Below are 21,942 nucleotides of genomic sequence, written 5' to 3' on the forward strand. Positions count from 1 at the left end.
ACTCAGGAATTGTGACCATACTGGCCACTTTTGTATATTGGCAGGTGACAGCTGCATTAAAAGATGGATTGCAACTGCACAAAAATATACAAAAGGAGAGAAAATATTTGCAAGTCTTATATATGATAAGGACTTGATTCCAGGATCTATAAAGGACTCTTACAATTTAACAATGAAAAAACAACCCAATTTTAAAAAGCAGAGGTTTTGAATAGCCATTTCTCTAAAGAAGATACACAAATGGCCAGTAAACATATGAAAAGATGCCCAATATCAACAAATGCAAACCAAGGGATGCCTGAGTGGCTCAGTGGTTGAGCATCTGCCTGTGGCTCAGGTCATGATCCTGGGATCCAGGATTGAGTCCCACACCGGGCTCCCCGCAGGTAGCCTGCTTCTCCCTCTGCCTGTGTCTCTGCCTCTGTCTCTGTGTCTCTCAGGAATAAATAAATACAATCTTAAAAAAAACCACAAACACCACAGTGAGACAGCACTTCATACAGACTAGCGTGGTTATAACCAGTTGATGATAGCAAGTGCTAACAAGGACGTGGAGAAAGTGAGACCCTCACACAGTACAGGTGGGGAACTGGGGTGCAGACCCTGGCAGCTCCTCAGAAACGGCTCAACATAAAGTTACCATATGACCCAGCAATTCTACTCCTGGTATTTACCCAAGAGAAATGAAAATACATATTCAGGGAAAAACTCAAAATTTTTATTTTATTTATTTGAGAGAGAGCAAGAGCAGGGAGGAGAGACGCAGGGAGAGGAAAAAGCAGACTCCCCATTGAGCAGGGAGGCCAATGCAGGGCTCAATCCCAGAACCCTGGGATCATGAGCTGAGGGCAGCTGCCTAACTGACTGAGCCACACGGGTGCCCATTCACAGAAAAACTTGTAGACGCATTCATAGCAGCACTATTCACAGGAGCCCCAAAGTGGAAACAACCAAATGTCTATGGGATGAATAGATAAACAAAAGTGGTCCATCCACACAGTGGAATATTACTCAGTCACGGAAAGGATAGGGTACTAACACCTGCTACGACACAACAGAACCTTGAAGACATTGTGCTGAGTGAAGAGGGGGTTCAAGGGGGCACAGGGATGAGGAGTGATGCTAAGCATCATGGGGTTTCTTTTTTAGCTGTGAAAATGTTCTCAAATTAGATTGTGGTGACGGCTGCATAATTCTGTGACTATAATGTAATTACTGAACTATATAAAGGGATGAAGGTTACATGGGGAATGGACCTCAGTAAAGCTGTAAAAGTAGCATTTTTCTTTTGGAAACTTTGGAGATAATTTCAACAGCATGTATTAGATGGTATTTGGGAGTTGTTGTCAGAAGCAGTAAAGGTACTATGGGAAAGTTTTACAAGTCCTTATCTGCTGTAGATGGAAAATGCTTTTCAGGGATATCTGCAAGGTCCAGATTCCCCACTGTGCACAGATGCTTCCTTCTCCCCGTCTTGATGGAGGCTACCAGGAGACCAAATAACTTAGGTGGGAGTCATCCCCCTCCATGGTTAAACACAGACCAAACTCAGAAAATATGGTAACCTTACAGGTTGCTCATGGGTGAACAGAAAGTACTTTTTTTTTTAAAATATATTTTTAAATTTATTTATGATAGTCACACAGAGAGCGAGAGAGAGAGAGAGGCAGAGACACAGGCAGAGGGAGAAGCAGGCTCCATGCACCGGGAGCCCGATGTGGGATTCGATCCCGGGTCTCCAGGATCGCGCCCTGGGCCAAAGGCAGGCGCCAAACCGCTGCGCCACCCAGGGATCCCCAGAAAGTACTTCTTATATGGAGTAGGTAATTGCAAGCCTGCAAGTAAGTAGTCTATGCTCAAGTTCTCTGGTGGAACCATGAGGGCAATGGGGACAGGGAGGATACTACATCTGAGGAACTGAGTACACCCTCAAATATGGCTGGGTGCCTTTCTCCAGCCTTCAGACTCTACTCACCTGGAGTTGAGCCTAATCTGCCAGAGGAAAACCAGCCTGGAAGAGCCAATGTAGCATCAGAGGCTTGAAAACTTTTTGGAATGAGTGATATTCATATTGGTAATTTTGTCATTTATTCAAGGACCACAGTTGAACAAATACCCAAAGACTTTAAGATTCAGCTGTTATTTTGTTCAGAAGAGCAAAAACACATACAGGTTCTTTTTTTTTTTTTTATAAATCATGTTTAATTTTTATTTTTATTTATTTATGATAGTCACAGAGAGATAGAGAGAGGCAGAGACACAGGCAGAGGGAGAAGCAGGCTCCATGCACCGGGAGCCCGACGTGGGACTCGATCCCGGGTCTCCAGGATCGCGCCCTGGGCCAAAGGCAGGCGCCAAACCGCTGCGCCACCCAGGGATCCCCACATACAGGTTCTTCAAAACATAGCAAACAAAGCTTTCCTTTAAGGAAGAGGTCCTATTGCAACCCTCTTAATTAAGAGTGGAAATCTAAGTTCCTTTGCTTTTAGGTGAGATCATTGACCAACAAAGTTGATTTAACAGACAGGTGTGGTGGGCTGAATCTGGCCCCCCAAGTATGTCTACATCCTAATCCCTAAAACCTGTAAATGTTACCTTATATGGCAAAAGGGACTGTGCAGATGTGATTATGAAACTTGAGATGGGGGGGGTTATCTTGGATTATCTGGGTGGGCCCAATATAATCATGATGGCCCTTTCAAGAGGGTGCTGGTGGGTCAGAGCAAGAGGACAAGGTGATGTGGTGACAGGTGGAGGCGTGCACTTTGAAGATGGAGGCCACAAGCCACAGAACACAAGCAGCCACTAGCTGAGAAAGTTGAGGAAACAGATTCAGCCTTGGACACCTGAATTTTGATTCTGTGAAACTGATTTTGGACTTCAAGATTTGCAACTCTAAGAGATTATATTTGTGTTGTTTGAAGCCACTAAGTTTGTGGTCATGTTATAGCGCCAACAGGAAACTGACACATGTAAACTATGATTAGGAGGGCCTTGTGACAGCAAAAATGTGCTGCAAAAAGATGGATGAGGTGGGAGCCAGTGAGGAATCAAGAGGCTCTACTGGTGAGAGGCTAGAGATGGGGGCAAGGTAAGGCGCAGGTGTAGTAATGAAGACAAGCTCCTCTAATATTTAACATGGTTGCCAGGAAGGGGACTGCAGCATAGTCTAAAAGCCACTGAGCTTCCATTAAGTCTCTCTCTGCCCAAAAGGCAAGAGGCTTTATCAACTGCATTCAACACACTGTCACCAGGATCTCTGATTCAGGCAGGACAGGGCCCTGCTGAACAGCTATTTCTCTTGGCTGGGTGTGGGCTTAGTCTAAAACTAAAATGATAGAAAAATAAGGTTCTTGTCCTTAAAGAGCTTTTACTGTGTACGGTACAGTTCCCCAACTTTGGCACTACTGGGCCAGGAGACTGGACTGTGTTGTGGGGCTGTCCTGTCCACTGTGGGACATTTAGCTGCATCCCCGGTCTCTACCTATGAGAGGCCAGGAACTAGAACTACCCTCCCTCTCCCCGAGTCATAACAACCAACATTTCCACACATGACCAAATGTCCTCAGGGGGCGGGGGGCAAAACTGCTCCCAGGTTGACCACCACTGGTGTGCACAGTAGAGCAGGGAGTAACACAATAAAATCTGCCTGGAACCAGTCAGAGAAGGTTTTGCTGAGCAGGATGTTCCTGTGAGATGGGAGGTGGAGGAAGTAGTGGAGGGAGGTGCCAGGTCCTAAAATCAAAGGAAAAGCATGTGCAGAGGCCTAGGGGGTAAGGATGTAGCAAAGGACACAGCCCGGACGTGACTGAGAGTGACTAGAAGATACAGATGCTTTTCCAAGAATGTCATCTACCTGTTTCCTGCTTGAGGCAGTGCACCACTCTACCACAGTCTTCTCTGAACTCAGAGGTCAGCTGGCTTGCTCTGGGTGACTAAACACTATACTGATTGGGTTTGGATTCTTTGGATTCTTACTTTGAGAGAATGAAAGGATGGAATTAGATCAATTCTCTGGCCTCATTCCAGAACTTTTACATTCCATACAAATATATTTTGTGTGTTTTTAGAAAATTCATTTAGATACAATATATCAAAAAAGTAATCAATTTTAATGGGTTTTAGTAAATGTGCTGAGATAATCCACTTATTTATAAATAACACTTCCTCACTCCAATCATTTTGTTATTCTTAAGGCTGCTGGCCTAAGTGAGGAAGGAGAACAGTAAGGGTTTCCTTTGGTATGTCCTTAGCTGTCTACACGCACTACGTGCTTCTTTCCTGTTGTAGCTTTCCCCTGTCACCTGGGTGGGGGCTATGGCAGCTGTGTAGATTTTTCCCAATCAAAGGTGCTTTCATATAAATGTGTGCGTGCACGTGTAAAAGCACTATTTACTTGGAAATCCTCTCCTCATACAAACGTGTTCAAAGTCTCACTCCATGTGCCCTTTGTTAAGAATAGCCAGGAATTTCAGTAAGAATATTAGGGGATTTATATTCCAATGAACTTTTGCCTTGAAATTCTAGTGGGTCACTAATCTTTATTAAAGAAGTATGTATGTGATAAAGATTGTCTGGTATGACAGTACATTAACTATATGTGTGATTTACCCTTGAACGTATTTAGAGAATAAATAAAGGGACAGGGGCACCTGCAGGATAAGCCAGATTGTCTTAGCAGTTACTTTCTGCTGGAAAGCAGAGACCTCAGTTCTCTCTCACCTAACACCCAGACCTGACATCTCTTCACTCTGTCACTGACAGGGTCACATCCCCCTTGATGTCTTCTGGGACTCCTCAGCAGCCAAATATGCACTGGCATTCCTTGAGGACTTCTTGCTTTCCCTGTAAGTCACACACACAGTCTGTGATTTACATGCAAGTCAGGGGAAGGAGAAACACAGAAGCCTTATAGATGCTTTCCTTCTGAACAGGGAGAATGAGGCTTGCTCTCAGTCCCCGTGGTGGAGTCTGTGGTGCTGGTGGAGGTTTGAGCTCTGGCGAAAACTTTTCCCACATTGGCTGCACTGGTATGGCTTCTCTCCAGTGTGGATCCTCTGGTGCAGCTTTAGAGTAGACTGGCGCCCAAAGCAGTTCCCACACTCTCCGCATGTGTAGGGCCTCTCCCCTGTGTGTACGCGCTTGTGTCTTTTCAGCTCCGAATTCCATGTGAAGCTTTTCCCACAGTCATCACATTTGTACGGCTTCTTTGCTGAATGGGTTGGCTGGTGACCAAGACGTTGCAAACGACTGCTCAGGCTCCTTTTGCTTCCTTTGCTTTTCTTCAGCTCTCTCAGTGGGTGGCTTTTCAGGGGGCTGCTGATGTATTCCAGTTCCCTGCAATGTCTCTGGTAGTGAGCGAATGGCTTCTGAGCATTCGGGGGACTGACCTGCCTCCGTGACAACCGGGATTCATTCATATTCGCCCCTCTCGGTTCAGGACTCTGTAGACTATTCCCTTTGGATCTGCCAGGGGACACTGCACATGGCTTTCCTCCTTTAGCCCCTTCTGGCTGTGGATTTTCCTTGTTGTCACTTTTCATTCTGGGAGTCTCTATAATTAGAAAGAATATGTTTCATTTTCTGGGCTTTGAAGAAATCTCAGCAAAAGAGCTAATAAATATTCTCAAAGTGTGGTCCTCCACTGGCGACTTCCATTCAACTCATATGTGGCACTTGTTACACAAACAGGCTGCCCCTGCATCCCCGTGGCTGCTGAGTCAGAATCTCTGGGGGGTAGAGTGGGGGTTGGGACCTGGAAATCTACAGGAATAACAGGCTCCTGGGGTGATTGTTATTTATACCAAAATTAAGAACGAAGTTCTCCAACCCCATCTCTCTTTCCTACCTTTAGGGAAACGTTAGGGAAAGAAGAAATATGGAAAAGCAAACCAATCAGACTTGAGCACCAATTAACAAATGAGAGAGTTGAACTTTCAAAACTGCAAATATACTCACGTGGACACTGAATGATCACCACTATCTCTTGAAATAATGGAAATCCAGCAAATGTGGAGTGTTTCTTCATTACAAAGTGACAGCATTAGGGTTAAGAACTGCAATACGGGTTAGACATGTATCCTAACTTCAGAAACTCTGCAATTTCTGACCATCAGGATTGAGGATCAGGATGGAACAAGCTGGAATGTCTGTGGGCAAGTTGGAGGATCTACAGCTGTGTTATCCCACAGAATTTCTGACAGATGGGAAGTATCTGTGTATGTGCACATGTGCACATGCTATTCAATATGGCAGCCACTAGCTACATGAGGCTACTGAGTCCTTGAAATGTAGCTAGCATGACTGAGAAACAGAATTTTTAATTTTAATCTAATTTTACCTAATTTTAATTCAAACTTAAATAAGCACCCTAAGCACCCTATGCAATTATGGTCAACTGCTTTTCTTTTCTTTTTTTTCTAAAAGATTTTATTTATTCATGAGAGACAGAGAGAGAGAGAGAGAGAGAGGCAGAGACACAGGCAGAGGGAGAAGCAGGTTCCATGCAGGAAGCCCGACTGGGACTGGATCCCAGGTCTCCAGGATCCCACCCTGGACCGAAGGCGGCGCTAAACTGCAGAGCCACCGGGGCTGCCCCTCAACTGCTTTTCAACAAGGTTGTCATGGCAATTAATTGGGGGAAAGAATAGTCTCTCAGTAAAGGGTGCTGGGGGGCAGCCCTGGTCGCGGTGGCGCAGCGGTTTAGCACCGCCTGCAGCCTGGGGCGTGATCCTGGAGATCCCGGATAGAGTCCCAAGTCAGGTTCCCTGCATGGAGCCTGCTTCTCCCTCTGCCTGTGTCCAAGCCATTCTCTCTCTCTCTCAATAAATAAAATCTAAATAAAAAAGAGAGAGGAAAGTTTAAAGGGGATCCCTGGGTGGCTCAGCGGTTTGGCGCCTGCCTTTGGCCCAGGGTGTGATCCTGGAGTCCTGGGATCGAGTCCCACGTCGGGCTCTGTGTGTGGAGCCTGCTTCTCCCTCTGCTTGTGTCTTTGCCTCTCTGCCTCTCTCTCTCTCTCTCTCATGAATAAATAAAATCTTTAAAAAAAAGGGGGAGGGTGCTGGGACAACTGGATTTTTCACATGCAAAAGAATGAGGTTGGACCCCTGCCTCACAACACACAAATAATAACTCAAAATGAATCAAAGACCTAAATAGAAGAGCTAAACCAATGTTTCTTTGAGCAAAACATAGGTTTAAATCTTTGTAATTTCAGATTAGGCAATGGTATTTTAGATATGTCACCAAAAACACAAGCAAAGAAGAGAAAAACAGATAAATTGAAGTTGATCAAAATTAGAAACATCTGTGCTTCAAAGGATACTATCAAGGAAGTGAAATAACAACTCACATGGAGAGAAAACAGGTGTTGAGTATCCAGGGTATATAAAGATTTTTTTTTGAGATTATTTTTTTATTCACAAGAGACACAGAGACAAAGAGAGGCAGAGACATAGGCAGAGGGAGAAGCAGGCTCCCTGCGAGAAGCCCAATGCGGGACTCAATCCTGGACCCCAGATTACACCCTGAGCTGAAGAAGATGTTCAACCACTGAGCCACCCAAGCGCCCCTATAAAGAACTCTTACAACAACAAAATACTGACCCAATTAACAGATGGGCAAAGGGTGTGAATGGATATTTCTCCAAAGAAGATATACAATTGACCAATAAGCACATGAAAAGATGTTCAACATCATTTGCCATCAGGGAAGTAAAGCCTCCATGAGATACCGGTTTTTACCTAACAAGACTGCTGTAACAGAAACACGACAAGTGTTGACAAGGATGTGGAGAAATTAGAATTCTTACAGGGACTGCTGGCGGAAATGTAATATGGCACAGCTGCTTTGGAAAAGAGTCTGGCGTTTCCTCAAAAGATTAAACATAGAGCTACTGTCTGACCCAGCAATTCCACTCCTAGGTACAAGAGAAATGAAAACAATGTCCACACAAAAACTCATCCACAAAAGTTCATAGCAGCACTATTCACGATAGCCAAAAAGTGGAAACACCTCCCAAATGACCATCAACTGATGAATAAACAAAACGTCCATATAATGGAATATTAGCCATAAAAACAAATGAAGTGGTGATGCATGTTACAACATGGATAACTTTGAAAACGTGCTCAGTGAAAGAAGCCAGTCACAGAAGAGCACAACATATATCATCCTGAAATATCCACAATAAGCAAATCCAGAGACAAAGGAGATGGTGGTTGCCAGGGGCTGGAGAGTGGGTGCTAGAAAGTGCCGAGGAGTCTGGGTTTCTTTTTGAGGTCATGAAAATTTTCAAGAATTGGATAAATGGGGATGGTCGCAAACGTGTATGAATGTACTAAACAACACTGAAATGCATACTTCAAAGGGGTGAATTTTATACTGTATCTCCTTAATAAAATTTACATAGTCACATATGGCTAGAGGCAACTTACTGGGCAGTGCAGCTCTGAAGGGAGGCATTACTGGATCTTGGAGGTGAGGAACATGATAATCCACCTTCGGGGATCAAATAAAAGGAGACAGGGCCCACAAGCGCACTGAGATGCCTGCAATGAGGCAGGAGAAGGCAATGTGTGCGCTCAGGGGCATGAAGCCCATAGGTTATAGGGCAGGACCTCAGCCAGGGTCACAGTTCTTTTCTGTTGGATGCCCCAGGTCTTCTTTATTCCTATGTTCCAAGAATAACCAATCCAAGGTGTCACTGCATGTAGCAAATCTTAGGGAACCAAGGTGATCCAACCTTTTGGAAACCTTCTTTAACCTGCTGACTGTCCCCTCTATTCACATCACTAAGACTGACCAAAGTGTCTCCGTAACTCAGTCTGAGATCACAGTACTGAGTACAGTAGGGCCAGCAATCACTGGCATTGTACCATGGACAGATAGGGAAATGGACACAAGGATTTAAAGCACAGACAATGTCACAGGAGGAGGAAGAGGCAGAAAATAATACGGACCAGGTCTTTTCCTCTAATGAGCACAACATTCTTTAGACCCCTTCTCAACATGGGACCATTTTAAGGGATGGAACTCGGCCACATTTGTATAGATGTTCATCAACGGTCATATGTGGATCTGTCTACATTATAAGCAGCTCTGAAGGGGACAGAGTAGATAATCCTGTTGTGCACTGGACTGTCAAAGACTCATTAATAGAAAATAACAGAACCACACTTCTTATATATACTATCACTGCCATTCTCATCAATGAAATTCATTAGGGAATAAAGACCTACAGTAACATAAAACATTTGAAGAACCAAGGTGCGGTCTATGGGGTTTCAGAACCACAAGATGTTCTGATGGAGGTAAAGAATTTAGGAGAGGGAGAGAAGAAGCGTGGAGTGTTTACCTGTCCCAGCCAATTTGGGGTCTGGTTCCTGAAGGGGCGGGGATTTTTCCCAATGATGAGAGCTCAGCTGATCCTGAGATGCCGCCTGGGAAGGCTCCTCCACAGAACTCTCTCTGGGATACCTCCTAGGAGTTTGCAGTTGAAAGTCTGGGAGTTCCTGTTCTCCAAGCTGAGATCCAGTCTTCTCCAAGAGCACCTTCTGCCCTTGCATACAAACGGCCACCTAGGAACAAGCCCTATGCATTAGAGCACAGCTCAAGGACTGACTGGGGGCAGCTTGACCTCTCACTGCTCTGTAATGATCCCTTTGCCCTGGGAATTCCCCATAACAGCCTGGAGGCCAACTTTGAGAGACTATGGAAACTCTCAAAGGTAGCAAAAGGAAAGACATGCAGAATGACTTGGGAGATTAATCCTAACCCGTGGAGGCTGCTTCAAACCAGCTGAGACTTCCTGAGTGGGTGCCCCTAAACGAGGGTCTTTCTTAGAGCCTCAAAGTCATAAGAGAAAGCACAGATAACAAGGTCAGTCATGACACTGGCACAGCAGTATCTCACCCTTTGTCCATCCGCCTCCTTACTTCTATTGAAAATAGGCCCCACTGGATCAGGAAGGAATATGATCAGGCCATTAAAAAAACTATCTAATAGGGATCCCTGGGTGGCGCAGCGGTTTGGCGCCTGCCTTTGGCCCAGGGCGTGGTCCTGGAGACCTGGGATCAAATCCCACATCGGGCTCCTGGTGCATGGAGCCTGCTTCTCCCTCTGCCTATGTCTCTGCCTCTCTCTCCTTCTCTTTCTGTGACTATCATAAATAAATAAAAATTAAAAAAAAAAACTATCTAATAAATCGTCCTGCCCAAGGCTTCTCTAGTAAGGAGATCCCAGTAGTAGCAGGGCTCTGAGAGGACTACCCACCCTGTTTCTGACTGCCTCCATTCCTCAAAGCACGTGGTTGTTTGCTTTCTGCCTAGGCCCTGACTGGGGTCTGACTTGTAGATGGGGGTTGGAAGAAATACCCACCAAGTGAGCTGCAGCTTCCTCATCGGAAGGGAAGACACTTCACCAAAGCAAGGTCTACCATGAAGTTCCTCCCAAGTCAAATTCCTACCCTACATGACCCTGCTGCTAAGAATCCTGACCCTAGGAAAACTTCAGAAGGAATGGGTGTGGGGAAATGTGTGGGCAACAATGCAAGGACCTTACTTGACCCCCTGCTTCCTCACTGGAGTGCCAGTGCCTGGGTTTTCTGAAAACCTGTTATTTTTCCCAGGGGGTGTTCCCAAATAGAGGTCAGAAGCCACATCTGAAGCCATTTCTGGACTCTGACTAGGGAGGGATCCAGAGAGCAGATACTATCCAGGTGACAAAGAAATCCTGGGACCATGAGAGAGGGCCCTCCTTACCCACTGCTTTGGTCTCTTGGCTGCTCTTTGAAAATCTTCCACGAGGGTCACAATCTCCTTGCTGCTCATTGGACATCGATGCCTGACCCGAGCCTGGATCTCTGGAGGCAGGATGTTCAGGAACTGCTCCAGCACCAGCAGCTCCAGAATCTGCTCCTTGGTGTGCAGCTCGGGCTGCAGCCACTGACGGCAGAGCTGCTGGAGCCTGGAGAGGGCCTCCTGGGGTCCGGACACCTCTTGGTAACAGAACTGTCGGAAGCTCTGGCGGGAGAGCTCAGGATCCGGGCGGTCTTTTTGCAGAGTGGGTTTCCGTTTGTCTTCCAGCTTTGCTATTATGTGTCTTTCTGGCTTGGAGGAAGTCTGAATGTGGGACTGCGAGCTGAGAGTGATCTCCATCTTGGCCGCCATCTCGGGGCGCCGGCGCCAGGCTCTCTCTCCTTGAAGCGGTTCAGGCCTTCGGGCTCATGGTTCCGTACAAGTCTGTCCTAGTGTTAGCCAGGTGCTGGGGAGGGTGTGACAAGGCCAGGCCCCAAGCTCCTGAGTGCACCACAGGGCCTGAGGGTGGGGACAGTCTGTCCCCCTGGCACTTTCCTCAACTGCCTTGAAATAGAGGAAAGTCATAACGTCCTGCAGGGAACTGGGGGGAAATCCTTCTTTTATTTCATCGACAAGCGCGCAAGGTCTCAGAGGAATTGCGCAACGTGCCGTTACTGGCGGTCGGGAACCCCCAGGAAAAGTTGGGAGTTGTCACACAGGTGGCCTGCGCCACCTAACCGGCAGCCGGGCGGCGCGGGCCTCGAGCATCTCGCCGGGAGCTGGGGGGCAGGGGCGCGGAGGGCGCGGAGGGCCCCGCTCGCGGCAGGGCAGGCGGAGCGCCACGTCTGCTGGCTCCCGACGGCCGGCAGGCCCTCCGCGCCGGCCTCCGAGGGCGCCCGGGCAGCCCCCGAGATGGGAGACGCTACGGCTCAACTTCGTGGCTGCGTGCGAGCCCGGGGTGGCGCCTGAGGCGACAGCGTCCCTGACTGCCTGCACCCCACGCCCACCCGCCGCGGACTCACCTCTCAGGGGACCAGGGATGCGAAACCCAGGAGCCAGGGCTGGGGCGGGGCCGAGGCCGCTCGACGCGGACACTCCCACTGGCTGAGGAAGAATGACGCGAGAAGTACTACGAAGGAGGGCCCGCCCCCTCCCCTGGGGGATTGGCTCCCAGAGGGCGACCTTTCGCGTCTATTTGCTGCTGAGTCTCTTCGAGCTAGCAAGGAACGGCGAACGGCCTTCGTAGGGCACGCCGGGAGCTGTAGTCCAATGGCTCTGCTCACGAACATGCGCAGCGGGTGGACGGGCGCCGGGGGATCCATGCATTGACTTTCGGACCCGCGGCTGAGCGACTTGGTGAGTGATTTGCTTGCTCGTGGCCGCGGGCTCAAAACGAGGTCCGACGTCAGCCTGCCAGCCCCTCGCCACTGCGAGTCTTTTCAGGGCTGTGGGCACAGGCCCGGACAGCACCCCTCCCTCGAGCCGGCCAGCGGGACTCCCTGCGGGCTGTGACCTGAGGTGGCTTCTTCACGCCGCCTGTGAAGGCGTCTCCCGACCTCGCGCCCGGGACGATCAGGGCATTAACGCCGAGCGAGACGCGCACCAGGCGGCTCCCACCTCGTCCTGCTTTCCACCGAGGGCCCGGGTCTTCGCCAGAGTGAAACACCAGAGCAGCGTTCTCAAACGAACTACAGACGACACGTTAGGGGTCAAGAGGAGCACAGGCTCCGTCTTCGCAGGGAATTACGATAGCATTTACTGAGTTAGTCATCAGGATAGGGTGCGGGACGGAGAAAATCTGCGGCATGGCAACATCTTCGGGGGCTGGGCTTGGCTGCCGAGGCGCTGTGCCTTGTGAGGCTCCTAAATGCTACTAGTAGCGCCTTCCATTTCTCTTATCTACACCTCTTGGGGCGCAGTATGTGTAAAAAAGATTATAAGTGAAGGCAGTTCAAGTTCTTTGGAAGAAGAGCAACCTTGATCCAGTTTTTTTAAAGTTTTTTTTTTTTTTCTTCCTGTGAACAGGTTCACTCCTTTGGTGGAGTACTGAAGTATTGAGTCACACAATTACATCGTCCAGATTCAGCAATTCCTAGGAAATTTGGAACTTCTCCCACTCCACCTGTAGGTAAAACCTCAGAGACTTTTGACAGGCTCAGTTGATGTCAGATGCCACTCCTGGGGTGGGGGTTGTGGGGGGAGGGGGGGGTCTTGTAATGAATAGTTGCACCGGAGCCACAGGAGTTTAGAGGGGCTAGATCACCAAGGAAGAAAATGCATTCAGAAGAAATACTGGAAACTAAAAGCATACATCAAGCCAGTCAATTCTCCTCCACACTATGTATCCTGGTGGTGGTAGGGAGGAGGGTGTAAATGATGAAGGGGTTAATCCAGAGGTACCTACCGGGAAGGTGGCTCCTGATTCTTGAGGGGAGGGAGGGCGAGGAACAAGACCCTGGCATATGGTGAACACGAGAAAGAACAGCTGGACTACACTATGAAAGTAGTTTGGGAAATTCATGAGCACACACCAGTCCGGGTATAGAGAAAGCTGTTTGGATATTTCCAGTGCTTTAGATCCTCAGATTGTAGAGGGAGCAAAGGAAGAGGACAGAAGGTACATCATGAGAAGCAGAGGGAAGGAATGGGAGATAACTTTATGCTTTTTCCATTTCCTGCAGCCTCCCTTCCAAGTCGAGTCTTTTCCAACTGTGATTGTGCACCACTAAGCTATTCTTATGTCTTTCTGATTCTAGAAAGACTTTCACCGGTGTCCAGGAGACTGGCTTCCCCATGATGTGAGAAGAAATGGAATCTGATCTCCAGGGTAGAAGTGGCTACCAGTCAGCCAGTTTGCTGAAGCAAATCATGGCTGCACCAAGGAGTCCCCAGGCATACTCATTCCCATGCAAGAACTGCTCACAAGGACAGAAATCAACCTTTCACAGCAACAACCCCGACCCTGAAGCTTCCCGCCAGCACTTCAGGCAGTTCTGCTACCAGGAGGGAGCTGGCCCCCATGAAGCTTTCAGCAAGCTCTGGGAACTCTGTTGTCAGTGGCTAAGGCCTAAGATACATTCAAAAGAGCAAATGCTGGAGCTGCTGGTTTTGGAGCAGTTTCTGACCATCTTGCCGGAGGAGATCGAGACCCGGGTGAAGGAGCAACATCCAGAAAATGGTGAATAAGCTGTGGCTCTGGTTGAGGATATACAGACTGGGTCTGGACAACAAGTGAAAAGAGACATTCAGAACCTGGTGAGTTCAGTAATGAAGAATTGAGTGAGAAACACAGGAATCTGGTTAGTGGAGAGAGCCCAGTGGAGAAATGCACAGTAGCCCTCCACCGCCCACCAGAAACTTTGCGTTACCTAGGGTGGTCCTGTGTTCTCTATCTATGGGGAGAATTTCTCATTCGCTGCAATAATGTAGACACTGATAAATTCAGTGAATGTTTAGGGTCTCTAATACAGATGTAAAAGCTCAGATAGCTCCAACAGAAGGCCAGGGAATGGCCAACTATCCCTCACTCAGGAGTAGGGGAATGAGTTGGTGAATTAAAACCCAGAGTCTCCTGCTGAGAGGTTCCCTGAGTGCAGATGCCATGTGTTCAACAGTTAAGAAGTTGTATCAGAGCTGCTCCTGCTGCTGGGTTTCAGGGGTCAGTATGGGGCAGGTGATGCTTTCACAAAGTATGCACTTGTCAAAAAGAGACTAGGTCTGACATCCAGTCAGTGTAACCATATTGTCCTTTTAGGAGAAGGGAGGTGAGAAAGGCACAGAAGGACAAAAGGAACATGGCTTTGGTTGTGGGATTTGTGGGCAGAAGACAAGTGAGATCCCAGAGTCTGAGAGAGGCACAGAGTAATGAGGAGTGTGGGTCAGAGGGACTGTACAGGCTGTAGCCTGAGAGCCTCTGGTCACCAGGAAGCAGCTCGCTGGGTGCAGAGACTGCATGGCTGCAACGGGAGGTGCTGGCTTCCATCCTCAGGGACGAGGGAGACCTGTCCTTGGGCTGTGGGAGGAAGAGTGGTGCTGACATAATGTGGAGAAGGCAGAGCCGTGTGGTGGGGACACATTAGGGTCCGAACTGAGGAAGTTCATGAAGGATCCATGGGATTGGGATAGTTAGTAACACCTGGGAGGGAGGGGAGCCGGGCAAGCAGTAGCACATGTGTGGAGGCAGAGTTTGGAGAGGAGTGGGAGCCCCTGCATGCTGATAGTCATCCTGCTCCAGATCCCCTCGCCCTCTCTCTGTGGTGACGGTCTCTCCTGTGACACCCACATTTCACAGCCAAGCTGTTCATGGGAGCAAACGATATAGGAATGTAAGGGTTAAAGAGTGACCTGAAATCTATCTGGGATGTGAAAGGCAGAGCATGAAACAGGTGAGCAAGAAGTGGAGGTGAGAGGGAGCAGGGGAGGTTGGCAGCAGTTGCCAGGACGCCAGCTGCCGCTGTGTACCACCCCTCAGTCACTTGAAGGACAGTTGTAAGCTTGGGACGTAAGGGATGCAGGTAGCTCTGAGGGACCCAGGGAGCGTTGAGGTACCTGCAGTGTGTCACGTATTGGGGATTTCCCAGTGAACAGGGCAGGCGTGGTCCCTGGCCCGCAGGAGCCCACACTCCATGGGGGAAAGGGACAACAAGCAAAGGAAGGCAGATACTTTCAGAGAAGTGCTCTATGGGACTGAGCCAGCTGCTGTGCTGGAGAATGACTGGGGGGGGGGGTACGGCAGACAGGAGTGGGCGTGGCATCTCCGAGGGAACACTGGAGCTGAGCTGAGGGAAGGAGCAGCTGTCTCAGGAGCCTCAGGGGGCAGAGCATTTGGCACGCTTGGCAGGGAAGTGAGGGTTGGCTTTGGGATCCAGGAGAAGAGGTGTAGGGCAGAAGGCAATGTCAACAGGGAGAGTATGAGCTGAGCTTTAACAAGACCTATTAGATTCTGTGTAGGCAGAGGGTGGATGACAGTCTAGCAGCAGAGTCCTGGAGCAGGCTGTGGGGTTCAGACAGGGCCCAGGGGAGGGCTTTCTCTTCTGCTGAGCCAACTGAGCAGATTTAGTGAGGCCCCGCATGTCGGGGGAGAGGCCCCACACGCAGTGGTGGCAGCAGTGTGCCATACAGGAGGCTGACGTGCTCACCTGCAGCAGATGTGCTCCCTGGTCAGCTCTTGGCCACGCCACTATTCTGCTTGGTGCTTTCAGGTAATGGTCTTAGTCACTAGAGACCAGGTGAATGAGACCAAATTCTATTCTTTATTATTATTCTTTTTTAAGTTACAAGGGCCCTGAGAGTATTTCTCTTCTGCTTCCTTATGTCCCATGTCATTTCCTAATGCCACTCATAAGGGCTTTACAGTCCATGAGGCAGGGATTTATAGTGACAGGTGATGGGTTCTGTTCTCAGGTCTTAGATTCTGAGGACTGGAAAGTGCTTAACGAAGAGACAACCCTGTTGGGAGCAGCTAGAGAGTCCCCGAGATCCCACCTGAAACAGGTTCATCCAGAGGAAAGCACCTTGGAAGGGTCATGGAGCTCACAACAAAGAGCAGGGGAACAGTCAGAAGGTAAGCAGAAGTCTCTGCCCTCATTGGGGGCTAGGGAGGAATGCAGGTCTAAGCTTGAGTAAGGTGCGGGGTTCTAGATTCAATGCTTTTAAAATAGTCACAAAACAAAATTTGAAATGCTACCTGAGGGTAATAGCACTTAGGGTGATTTCTTATGTGTCACCCTAATTCTCCTTCACTACAATTTAATTCTATTACTTCTAAACCAGGTATATTCACATCTGTACAATTACCCTCACACACACACCAGCTTTTCATGTACTTGAGACAAAACCCCTTTCTCATCCAGCTTAATTTTTGGTGAGTCAGAGGGAGAAAGAGAATCGCAAGCGGTTTCCCAGCAAACACGAATGTGGGGCTTGATCCCAGGACCTTCAGATCATGACCAGAGCCAAAGACAGATACTTAACGGACGAAGCTACCCAGGCTCCTAGAAAAAAATTCAAAACATTTTTTAACTGGAGTGAAATTCATATAACAAAATTAACCATTTTCAAGTGAACAGTCCAGGAGCATTCAGCACACACGTTCACAAGGTGATACAATCACCACCTCTATCCAGTTCCAAAACATTTTCAGCCCCCCAAAAGGAAACCCTGGACCCATTGGGGAAGTTATTCTTTATTTTGTGGATTTTCTCGTTCTGAGATTTCTAAAAAGAGTATCCTACAACAAGTGACCTTCCCTGCCTGCTCTCCCTCACTGAGCAGATGTCAAGCCTGCATCACTACTTTGCTCATTTCAAGGCTGAATAATACTCCATTAGGGGGTCAGACCAAGGTTCTGTCTTTCTACATCTCTTCCAGTGAAGCACTGTGGTTGTACACGTTTCAAGACCATCCACAACCACTGCTGCCTTGTAAGCTTCCATTATAGGGTGATCAGTAACTTATTTTTAAAATTTTACTTATCTAAGTAATCTCTACACCCAACCTGGGGCTCAAACTCCAACTTCAAGATAGTCACATGCTCTTCTGACTGAGTCAGTCAGGCGGTATGCCTATTCAGTAAGTTTTCTTTACTTAATCCAAATCCTAGAGGAAAACATTACATATTCACACTGTTTGTGTTGTCTACCTTCTGTTTGTGAATTATCTACTTTCCGTTTATGAAATGGAAAAGTCTCTAACAGGTCTATTTGTTATAGTGTTTTCTAAGCAGATGAAACAATGAATATCAGTATAAATCCTAGCATTTTTTTTTTTTTTAATTCTTGGAAACATTGCCACCCTCTGGTGTGTGGCTTCTGAGACTTTGGGGTTGAGTGTGAAGGGGGGCAGGACTAACAATGTGCCTGATTCCATTTCTGCTGCTCACCCTGCCTTCAGGCTGCTCAGATCCCAAGTATTGTAACCTCCTCAGGATCACATCTTGTGGTGTCCTCTGAGGCTCCATTAATAAGTCAACAAAAGAACCATTTCCTTACTAGATTCTTAAAGAGGGATTTCAAGAACAGAATATATATGCTAGCGTGAAAAAAATAAAAGGTTTGAGTTATTGTGCTATTTTGAGTACTATGGTCATCTCTGGGTGGTAGGGCTCAGAGCTCAAGCCCTTCATTTATTTTTTTTTCCTATAACCTGTATACACTGCTTTATTTTTTTAAAGATTTTATTTAATTATGAGAGACACCAACAGAGAGAGACAAAGACTTAAGCAGAGGAAGAGGCAGGCTCCATGCAGGAAGCCCAAAGTGGGACTCTAATCCCCGAACTCCAGGGTGATGCCTTGAGGCAAGGCAAACTCTCAACCACTGAGCCACCCAGGCATCCCATATACTGCTTTAGAATGAAAAACAAAAAATCTTTTTAAATAAACAGCTATTATACCAATGATCTGTTGAAAGGAGCCTTTCAACAGAGGGCACTGGCACTGGCAGTGGTCCTCAGACTTCATTATCCTCGTACTCACTTGGGGGGCATGCCTCCCGCCCCCTTGCCCAGAGCTTCAGATTCAGCGGGGGGAGGTGGAGCCAAGGAAGATGCCTTGTGACGGGTTCCCAGTGCTGCTGGACTGTGACTGCTCTCAGAGCCCCTGCTCGTGGCAGTTGCCCTCCACCAGAGGCTGTTTTCTCCCTAGCCTGGCTATTGGCACAGCCTCCCAGGAACCTGGCCCAGAAGAAGGGTTTTGAGACCAGGAGACAGGCACTGGCTTTGGGCAGCTGGGGGCCCAGGTGAGCTGTTCTTGATGCATGTTGTCTCCTGAGGTTCCCACTTCACTCTAAGCCCAAGCCCCTTCCTCCCCAAGATGTTAGAAAGATCATGAGGTCCACACACTGGCACACCTTTGCTTGCTGTCTATCCATCTGATGTCTCCACGTGGCCCTTTGCTCCCCAGGGAGGAAGCCTGTGGACCCATCTCTGCCCCATGCCAGGCTACAGCAGTGCTGTTTTATGGGTAGCAGCGGCCCCCCATGTTGTTACAGGGACCGGTCCCATGTGAGGACAGAGCCGGATCCCTCTGTCAGGAAGGACAGACGCACGTGGGCCTTGCACAGAGGGCCCTCTACAAGGGGGTGACATGGAAGAAGGACAGAAAGAACTCTCTGGGTAAGGAGGTCCCGTCCCACAGGTCCAGGCTGGCTGTGTTCATTTGCTAAGAGAGAGACATAGACCAGAAGATGCAAGAAAGAAGGCCACAGACAGGAGTGTGGAGACTGTTGGGGCGAGGGAAGCAGGAGACAAACAGGGAGAGTCTGAGCATAGGAAGGACACGCAGACTGTAAAGCTAGGCGCCAGAGGGGTGAGGACAGGGCGGACAGCACCTGTGACAGCGAGCAGGAACAAGGCGGGGGCAGGACGCAGGAAGCAATGGGGACTGAGTGCGGAGGTAAAGCCTGGGCCGTGTGTAGCTGGGAGGAATGAAGCACCATCTGAGGGACACCACAGCAACGTGAGTGAACGTGCGCTCACACACCTCGGAGAGCATTCCCGATGGGCGGGGTGAGCCTAGCATGCACCTGAGCTGTGCTGCTGTGCTACTAGGCCCAGACCTTCAGGAGGCAGCCAGCCCTTGCAGGGTGTCACACCAGGAGAGCCACACGCCCTCAGGAATTACCCCAACTGTGGACATGGGCGAGCATCACAGGTCACACAGGTCACCTCATGAGAAATGGGGGGGGGGTGGGATTCAGGAGAAAGAGAAACAAAAGGGCGGCTCTGGTAAATACTCCACAACCCCTTATCATCAGAGGATGGCCTTTCCATTCTGCTGAACGTCTGTGTTTCAGGAGAGGAGCCCACTGTGGTGGCTTCCCAGGGATGTCAGCGCACAGTCGTGGCAGAGCTGCACAAACCACGTGTCACCTCCTGGGCTGCTAACCTTACTTACCGTGTGGGATGCAGGCCCCTGTATGTCATCGTGTCCCCTGTCCTTGTACAGCAGGCGGGCCCTGTGGCGATGCACCCAAGCCAGTCTTGGCCATCGTCTGGAATGCTCAACATCATGAGGAACTCCAGACTCCTCAGCACAGCCAGCCCGACAGGGTGGTGACAGAACGACTCGGGGAGCAGGGCCTTCTGCGGGCCCCAGGGCAGTCTCACACCAAGTTCAGTGGCCTGGGGTCGATATACTGCAAGGGGAGGGGAGGCTGTGTGCCCGAGCCCTGTGTCCTTTCTGAGAAGTGCATGCCCTCTCAAGCTCCTGGGCCTCTGCACCCAAGGAGGCAAGCTGTGCTGTTCCTGGCCGGGAGGGAAGGGCAACGGAGGCTGGAGAGCTGAGCCAGCAGGAGGGCGAGCCCATGGAGGCTGGAGAAGGGGCCTGGACAGATGGTGCGGCCAGGGATGGAAAGACTTCCAGGATCCTGACCGGGAAGGAGGCCTCACCTGCCAGTCCTGTTCCCACACACATGGGTAGCACTGCTGGCTCTGACCGCCAAGGCACAGCTGGGAAGTCCACCCAGAGTCCCTCAGGCCAGCACTCGAGAGGGAGCTGCCTCTGCTGCTGCCATGCTCAGTGCCCTGCTGGCCGGCCCTTGTTCCTTTGCCCTCCAGTGACAGTTCGCCTCCACCACATCTTCCACGGAGTACGTGGTGTTTTTCCTGTGCAGCTCCTTTCCTCCGTTTTCTCAGACTGCCACAGGCCTCCAGCCTGGACTCTGTCCCCTTCTCCTCCAGCATCACCCTCCTTTCTTGAGCTGAGTGTGGGCTGGTCGTGTCCTGGCAACACACTTTCTGCTCGATTCACCTGATCTCAGGCAGCCTGTTGTTACTGTGGTGCAGCTGTAAGGATTCCAGGTGGAGCCTGGCTGGCAGGCTGACAGACTGGCAGGTGACAGAGCTGACCTCTCTGCCTTGCATGTGTCACTGTGTTCGAACATCCAAAAAGACCACAGTGTGGGACAGTAGGTGGAATCTAGGGGTGTTTCCCCATGACCACAGGATTTGGAGCTTGAAAATACTGCAGCTGGAAAAGAAACTAGGCTATCCCTTAGCAGAAGGCTGAATACTGTGAAGAATTCCATCTCGGGGGCCCCTGGGTGGCTCCATTGGTAAAGCACCTGCCTTCGTCAAAGGTCATGATCTCTGGGTCTTCAGATTGATCCCCGCTTCAAGTTTCCTCCATGGGGAGTCAGCTCCCTCCTCTCCTCCTTCCTCTCCTAGTCCCCACCTCGCCCTGCTCATACTGCCTCTCTCTTTCTCTCTCAAATAAACCAATAAAATCTTTGTATTAAAAAAAAAAAAGACTCAGGATCCCTGAATGGCTCAGCGCCTGCCTTTGTCCCAGGGCATGATTCTGGAGTCCTGGGATCGAGTCCCATGTCAGGCTCCCTGCATGGAGCCTGCTTCTCCCTCTGCCTATGACTCTGCCTATCTCTCTCTCTAATGAATGAATGAATAAATAAATAAATAAAATCTTTTTAAAAAGACTCCTTTTAGGTATTTCCTTTATGCTGCTTTAACTCTAACTTTCCTCATTGCTCTGTTCCTTCTCCACAGTCCAGTGTCTTTTTTTCCCTCAGGTCTTGAGATCAAGAACAAAACTAAAAAGGAGAACTGGAAATGGGATGATTTGGGGCAAGCAGAAGCGAAGAAGACCCTATGGAGAAAGTCTAGTGAGATGTTTTGGTTCTGCCTATGACTCTGCCTCTCTCTCTCTCTAATGAATGAATGAATAAATAAATAAATAAAATCTTTAAAAAAAGACTCCTTTTAGGTATTTCCTTTATGCTGCTTTAACTCTAACTTTCCTCATTGCTCTGTTCCTTCTCCACAGTCCAGTGTCTTTTCCCTCAGGTCTTGAGATCAAGAACAAAACTTAAAAGGAGAACTGGAAATGGGATGATTTGGGGCAAGCAGAAGCGAAGAAGACCCTATGGAGAAAGTCTAGTGAGATGTTTTGGCGCCCTGAGCCCAAGAGAGGCCAGAAAGGCGAGCCTCTGCTAAGAGGGCATTGGAGATGCCCATCCCAGGAGAGGTGGAGTCAGCAGATACTCCGTGCTGGGGAGAAGACCTGTGCCCATGTCCTGAGCCTGGGAGATGGCTCTCGGGGCTCTCCCTGTCTCCACCAGCCAGTCGCCCAAGTGGAGAAACCATCAAAGTGCCAGCAGTGTGGGAAAAGCTTTAGTCGAGGTTCTTACCTCAT

The 21,942-nt window shown here is 49.0% G+C and overlaps 1 protein-coding gene and 1 long non-coding RNA gene across 3 annotated transcripts; one reads left to right on the forward strand and one right to left on the reverse strand.

Annotated features, from left to right (window-relative positions):
- Nucleotides 1-2,262: 2,262 nt before the first annotated feature.
- ZNF174 (zinc finger protein 174) lies at nucleotides 2,263-11,887 on the reverse strand. The gene is made up of 3 exons (XM_041749801.1): nucleotides 10,761-11,887; nucleotides 9,356-9,578; nucleotides 2,263-5,554 (listed from the first exon to the last, which is right to left on the reverse strand). Exons 1-3 carry the CDS (start codon nucleotides 11,166-11,168, stop codon nucleotides 4,953-4,955), a joined length of 1,233 nt encoding a protein of 410 aa, XP_041605735.1. The 5' UTR covers nucleotides 11,169-11,887; the 3' UTR covers nucleotides 2,263-4,952.
- A 99-nt stretch (nucleotides 11,888-11,986) lies between these two features.
- On the forward strand, nucleotides 11,987-21,936 carry LOC121487792. 2 transcript variants are annotated; one of them, XR_005986914.1, is made up of 6 exons: nucleotides 11,987-12,152; nucleotides 12,822-12,920; nucleotides 13,553-14,051; nucleotides 16,200-16,359; nucleotides 21,320-21,513; nucleotides 21,594-21,936. It is a non-coding gene; the product is annotated as an uncharacterized LOC121487792 (long non-coding RNA). The 2 variants fall into 2 exon arrangements; XR_005986913.1 differs by lacking the exons at nucleotides 21,320-21,513; nucleotides 21,594-21,936 and having other exon boundaries at nucleotides 11,997-12,152; nucleotides 16,200-21,104.
- The last annotated feature ends 6 nt before the right edge of the window (nucleotides 21,937-21,942 follow it).

This window comes from Vulpes lagopus, chromosome 3 (assembly GCF_018345385.1).
Source record: "Vulpes lagopus strain Blue_001 chromosome 3, ASM1834538v1, whole genome shotgun sequence".
NCBI lineage: Eukaryota > Metazoa > Chordata > Mammalia > Carnivora > Canidae > Vulpes > Vulpes lagopus.

Excerpts from the sequence above, each read along its gene's own strand:
- ZNF174 (XM_041749801.1), bottom strand. The coding sequence starts at position 11,168 with ATGGCGGCCAAGATGGAGATCACTCTCAGCTCGCAGTCCCACATTCAG. Across the intron at positions 9,579-10,760 it reads CCAAGAGACCAAAGCAGTGG|GTGGCCGTTTGTATGCAAGG; the intron begins GTAAGGAGGGCC and ends GCTTGTTCCTAG. Across the intron at positions 5,555-9,355 it reads CCCCAAATTGGCTGGGACAG|AGACTCCCAGAATGAAAAGT; the intron begins GTAAACACTCCA and ends TTCTAATTATAG.